The sequence below is a fragment of the Tetrao urogallus genome (assembly GCF_951394365.1).
Source record: "Tetrao urogallus genome assembly, chromosome: Z".
Lineage (NCBI taxonomy): Eukaryota > Metazoa > Chordata > Aves > Galliformes > Phasianidae > Tetrao > Tetrao urogallus.
The window spans coordinates 63,055,619-63,061,618 of NC_136816.1; the positions used below are offsets into that span (position 1 = coordinate 63,055,619).

The 6,000-nt window shown below is 34.1% G+C and overlaps 1 protein-coding gene across 1 annotated transcript in view; it reads left to right on the plus strand.

Annotated features, from left to right (window-relative positions):
- The window catches only part of RICTOR (RPTOR independent companion of MTOR complex 2), a gene marked incomplete at both ends in the record, with an annotated part of 81,651 nt that extends 76,314 nt beyond the window's left edge, over positions 1–5,337 (plus strand). The window contains 6 exons of the mRNA XM_079548564.1: positions 455–539; positions 1,904–2,131; positions 2,548–2,700; positions 3,393–3,516; positions 4,947–5,085; positions 5,263–5,337. Of these exons, the coding sequence (XP_079404690.1) occupies positions 455–539; positions 1,904–2,131; positions 2,548–2,700; positions 3,393–3,516; positions 4,947–5,085; positions 5,263–5,337 (804 nt within the window). The remainder of the gene's footprint in view (positions 1–454; positions 540–1,903; positions 2,132–2,547; positions 2,701–3,392; positions 3,517–4,946; positions 5,086–5,262) is intronic.
- Positions 5,338–6,000: the final 663 nt, after the last annotated feature.

Genomic DNA, 6,000 nt, shown 5'->3' on the forward strand with positions numbered 1-6,000 from the left:
ATCAGTTATGTATTTATCAAAGAGAGGATATGATCTACGTCAAACATTAATCTGTGGCTTTCTTACCTTTAATTTACTTAGTCTTTGCATTTAAGATCGCCTTCCTTTATCAGAAATAACTAAAGCCAAGGCATGATCTCCTGTACTACTTTTCTGTTCTCCTTTATGTGATTGCTTTGTTTTTCTTTTCTTCATGATCTTTATGGTATATCTGTGCTGCTTCACTTCTCGTTCATCTCTACATCTCACAGGCCATCACTATGTATTTTCCACTTAGTGATTTTTTATAAGCTTTTGTAAGTGTTTATTCAGAATCTGTTTTCTTGCTTTCATTGGCTTGACTTTAGTACTCTTATTAGGTCTTTCTGTTGTAGTTATCTTCACAAAATCTGTTCTTCTTTGGGTATAAAATTGTTCAACTGTGCAAAATTTGATTGTTTCTGGAATGTTCCAGGTAAAAGAGACTCCATATTTCCAGAAGAAAACTACACCTCCATTTGATGACCATGGAGCAAGAGTTTTTGCACCTGAGGCAGGAGGTATATTTTTTCTCTTTTGTAACTTCCTGTTTTTGTTTTTATTTATGTTGGTTGGATTTAATTGTTTGGGTTGGTTTTTTTTGTCTGTTTACAGAAAAGGTTATTATTAGCTGTTGAGCTTTGACAGCTGTGTTCTGGATTTTAGGATAGTAGATGATTAATTCTTTTTTTTTTTTTTTTTTTTTGATCCACTACAAAGAGAGGTAGTGTAATTTCAGCATGAGCTACATCCACCATTTCATTGTAATATGATGAACTAATGCTAGCTGTTGATGGGTTGTGATAGTGCATTTAAAAAAGAAGACTATTCAAGCTTACATATATGTGTGTGTGTGTATAAAATATATATATATTTAAGCTAATGTTTATATATATAAAAATAATATTTATATATATATAAATGCTATGTGGAAACTTTACTCTTAACGTATGAATTTATAGGAACTAATAAATGGAGTAGGTGTTTATTTCAGAAGTAAATTGTATCTTTCTGTGATGTTTCTGTAACAGTTGATCATTGAAGGTGATGGGACATGGTACAAAAGAATTGCCAGTGCTTTACAAATGCCTGACATGTTCTGGAAAGCACTTTCAAGAGCAATTGCAAGTCTGTAGGGCATCAATATGTGGTGTTGGTTTTTTTTGTTTGTTTGTTTAGTTTTAGTAGGACAGTTCAAATCATAGATACTGGTTCCAGAGTAGTGTAGTATAGCTGCTGTCTTGTTTCTCAATTACCGGAACCTTATTGCAGGCACTTGAGGAGACAGATGAACACATCCTACTTACTCCTTGTCTTTCATGATTGTAGTGTAATGTATAACTCTGATTTTCCTGAAGGAATGTTGCTGTGGTTTGCTAAGTTGCAGTATACTTGGTTTATAACTTACGTGTTGATACATTCTATCCAAGGAAGAGCTCTAAAGACTTTGTCCTTTTCCTTCATTAAGTTTAGTTTCTTTATGTCGAGCAAGGTTCTTAAAATGGTTTCTATTTTCATTTGTGAATATACAACATATAGTTTGGATACATTGTATTAACCTTGTTGGACGTTATGAAAATTTGTAACATTGGTGTTAGGGTGTTAGTTTTCTCCATTGATGTACTTTTTGGAATTAACTGCATGCCTTGTGTATGTTTAGAGATTTAATTCAGTCCTTTGCAATACTGTGTTATGTTTGGTAAGCTGCGGCTAAAGCTTGATGTTTATTTCTAGAATTTTAACAGATTTTAGGAGTTTAAAATAATAAAATAAGAACTAAAAAATTATTAGATCCTCCCCTAGCTTTAGAATAAGAAATTTAATTAAAATTGTATTGTATTAACTGATGGTCTTGTTGTACTGGTTTTTACCTGCTTATCTACAGGTCTTCCATCAGGCACTAGTGACTCTGTCAAAAGTCCTTTTCAGATGCTCCGACAGCAGATCAGTCTCACAGAAATAATGAATACCAGCCGTTCAGATGCCTCTCAGTTTTTAGAAAATACAGAGGATACTGGATTACAGGAGCACACAGATGAGAACTGCCTTTATTGTGTCTGCATTCAAATTTTGGGTTATCAGCCTAATAACAAAGTGAACTCTTCATATAATCGTACAGGTCTGTGTTCCTTATGGGGATGTGTGATAAAACTGAATGAGAATGCTGGATTTTATTCATTTTTAAGTCATGGGTCTTTAGTTTTTTTCTTATTGAAATTAATTCTTACTAATAAACTTCTTATGCAGTTAATGGTATTTCTGTGGACATTGGTCTTCTCAATTTCTAGGGGCCTTAGTCTGACAAGTTGTTTGCATTTTTAGATATCTCTAAAAGCTTTTTGAACATGTAAAAGATTTTAAAACATTTTGAATGTAATTTGTCCAAAATTCAGCATCCAATTTCCAACTTGTTTTTTTATGCTGGCAGTTACCATACTAAGTGTGTTGGGGGATTGTTTATTCAACATTGAAAAGAATCAGGTGAGGAAAAACATGAGTAACAAAGATGCAACATTTTGTTTCTGTCAGATTTCTCAGACATTCCATATACTGACTGGTGTGGGCAAACCATACACAATCACTTAGATGTGCATTCCTCCAAATTTTCTGGAATTTCAGGCTGTAGTGATGCAGTATCCCACGGTTCAGCCAGCAGCACCAAGAGTACAGAGCTTGTACTAGGTGAGTTTGAAAGCTTAGTATTATTAGAAGCTATAGCTCTTACAGTATTTTAAGTACTGTGGAATTTTTTTTTTCGTACTGGAATGAAGTTATGTCTGTTATTTAAAATAAACCACTTTCGGATGACTTTATCAACAAGGTAGCTGCATTGTACATTATGATGTCAGATAGGAAAATGTACTTGAAAATTCTGCTTTGATTGTATGGAATTTTGCAGTTAAACATCTCTCTATCTTACATTGTGATCAGGTTGACTTTTTTGTTCTTTTTAACATAATGCTGTAGAAAAAAAGTAAAAGATCTTTAAAGGAAGTACAGATTTTCTTTAAAGAGAGACATTTCAGTTTTTTATTCACTTTTTATTTTGAATTAATGTAGCTTCTTAGTACTATCTCACCCAGCAGCGTGCTTTAATAATAGATGCAGTGCTGCAATTGAGTCTGTGTTTAGTTTCCAGTTTTTCCAGTTGTCTCTCCGTATTTTTGAAATGCTAGTATACCTTTAAAAAAAGCTTCCTGAAAAAATGTATTTAAGTTTTAATGAGTATTCAAGAGCATTGAAAATATACATGGAAGTGTTTGTATATGTGTGTGCATGTACGTGTATACAGAATTTCAAAACAGGCTTACATGATGTAAAATTAGCACAATCAAAGTGCTTATTTGCTAATTGATTCATTTGTTTTTTTTCAGGAGTAAAATCAATCCCAGATGATACGCCAGTGTGCAGAATACTTCTCCGTAAAGAGGTCTTACGTTTAGTAATCAATTTGAGTAGTTCAGTGGGAACTAAGGGCCATGAAACTGGACTCCTGACGTAAGTTAAATACACTTCAGATGTTTTATCAACATTCAGTTGTTTATATTCTGTTTATATTGTTTATGTCTGGTGAAATTTGATCTTATTTCTTAAGATAGCATCTTCTTAAAATAGCATCAAGCAAAAACTGTTGTGGTGGACTGGAGATAGCTGAACATTGTGTAAAGGCTAAGCAAAGAATTTACCTTCTAATATTTTTTGCTCTGTTTTTGTCTTTCTCTTCGCATTCTTCTTCAAATCACTAATCTAACAATATAGAATTACAGAATCATTATGGTTGGAAAAGGCCTCTATGATCATCCAATCCAGCCATCAGTCCATCACTGCTGTGCACACTGAACTATGTCCCTAAGTGCCATGTCTACATGCTTCTTGAATAGTGGCTCCACCACTTCCCTCAGCAGTCTCTTCCAGTGTATTACCACTCTTTACAGAGAAGATTTTTTTCCTAGTGTCCAAGCTGAGCCTGCTCTGATGTATCTCATCCTGTTAGCAATTACCTGGGAGAGCAGGATAATTCTCATCTTGCTGCAACCTCCTCTGAGCCTCCTGTTCTCCAGACTATAACAATCCCAATTTCCTCAGCCACTTCTCAAAAGATTTGTGCTCCAGACCAATCATCAGCTTCATTTCCCTTCCTCTGGACACAGTCCAGGCCTTGATGCCTGTCCTGTAGTGAGGAGCCCAGAACTGAACGCAGCCTCATCAGTGCTGAGTACAGAGAGAATGATGTTTCACTGTATACTCATTTTGTCTTTAATCTTTAAATTAAAAAAAAAAAAAAAAAAAAAAAAAAAAAAGATAATTGCTGTGTTTATTTTTTACAATCTGAGTTACGTAGTCAAAATGGCAAAATAACTAATTGAGAAACACAAATCTGCTTGAAGGAAGAGTGCAATTACTGGTGTTAATTCATATTCAAAAGTCGTGGTAAAAATATAGAATATAAATACAGAGACTAAACACTGTGATAGAAACTAGGCTTCTGGACTGCTGATGTTGAAAATAGGAATGCAGCTGCTAAAAGAAAATTCGGTAGTGGTCATCCTATTTATAAGATATACATTATATTTTCTATATTTACTTTTTTATAGCAATACTTGTGAATGCCTCTGCAGTTCTTTTTCAGTATCTGTTGTAGAGACTTGGTAATCTTATATATCAATTCTGAAAGGTGTATAGAATATTCTATTTCATCTTTTTAATGCAAGTTTCTTCCAATTTTATAAGACACGATGCTGTCTGATCTGATTTTTCTTTGTCCATCAGATCCAGAATTTATAATACCTATTACTGAAGAGTTCTTGTTCATTAATTATGAAACTCAAGATTTAATTGTACAGTTTTAAAGAACATTATGGAAACCTTCTCTCAGTATTTGTAAAAACCTGTGTTTGTTTGTTTGTTTGTTTCTTGCTGTTAATCAGAATTAAGGAGAAGTATCCTCAAGCATTTGATGACATATGCCTGTATTCTGAGGTGTCCTACTTGTTAGCACATTGTACATTTCGACTCCCATCCAGAAGGTTCATTCAGGAGTTGTTTCAAGATGTGCAGTTCTTACAGGTAAGAGGAAGGTTCAGATGGTTGGAAGGAACCAAAATGTGTGGAGTGTAGGTTTCATTACACTGAATAATAAATGCTTCCAGGTATTTTTATTAAAAACAATTTTGCAATGTCTTTTGCAATTCTTGTAAAATCTTTAATGACATTAATACTTCACCTAACTTCTTCTTCTTCCAGATGCATGAAGAGGCAGAGGCTATTTTAGCAACACCAACAAAGCAACCAGTAACTGATGTATCAGCTGAATCCTGACCTCTGTCTCACACAGTTAATTGCATACAGGCTTCCTGGAATTCTCGGACATCTTCCAATTGAGCGGATAATAAAGTTTGGAGCATCATCTTTTGGACTGTTCCAGAAGCTACTGGTACCTGAAGAACGAACTGAAAAACCTTTTCTTCCTCAACCAATTACTGCCCTAGTCTATGGAGTCCCTTGGGGATTTATTAAACATTATGTAGTTCTAATAATAGTAATTATCAGTATATGCAAGAGCCGAGCACTGAACACCTCCACAAGTTTTCATTTCATTTTTTACCTTAAATTTAAAAAAAAAAAAAAAAAAAAAAAAAAAAAGAACAACACACAGAGACACCTATGATTGACTTCTAATTCTGTTCTGGAGAAGCAGAATTATGCCTTGCTTTTTTTTTTTTTTCTTCTTTCTATTATAAAACCCCAGGAGTTGGATGAGGGTGCATTCCGTTGCCAGCAATGGGGAGCTGTGCTGTGATTGTGGACAGCAGGGGATAAATGTTAGATCTTTTCTGTTGATTTTTGTACTGTTTATAACACTACTTGGGGGGTTTGTAACTTCAGACAGAAAGAAAAGCCTCTGAATCTGAGGTTCCTTTAAGTTATTTTAATGTTACTGTAGTTGTAAGTCATTTTATTAGCAATCTCTCCATTTTCATT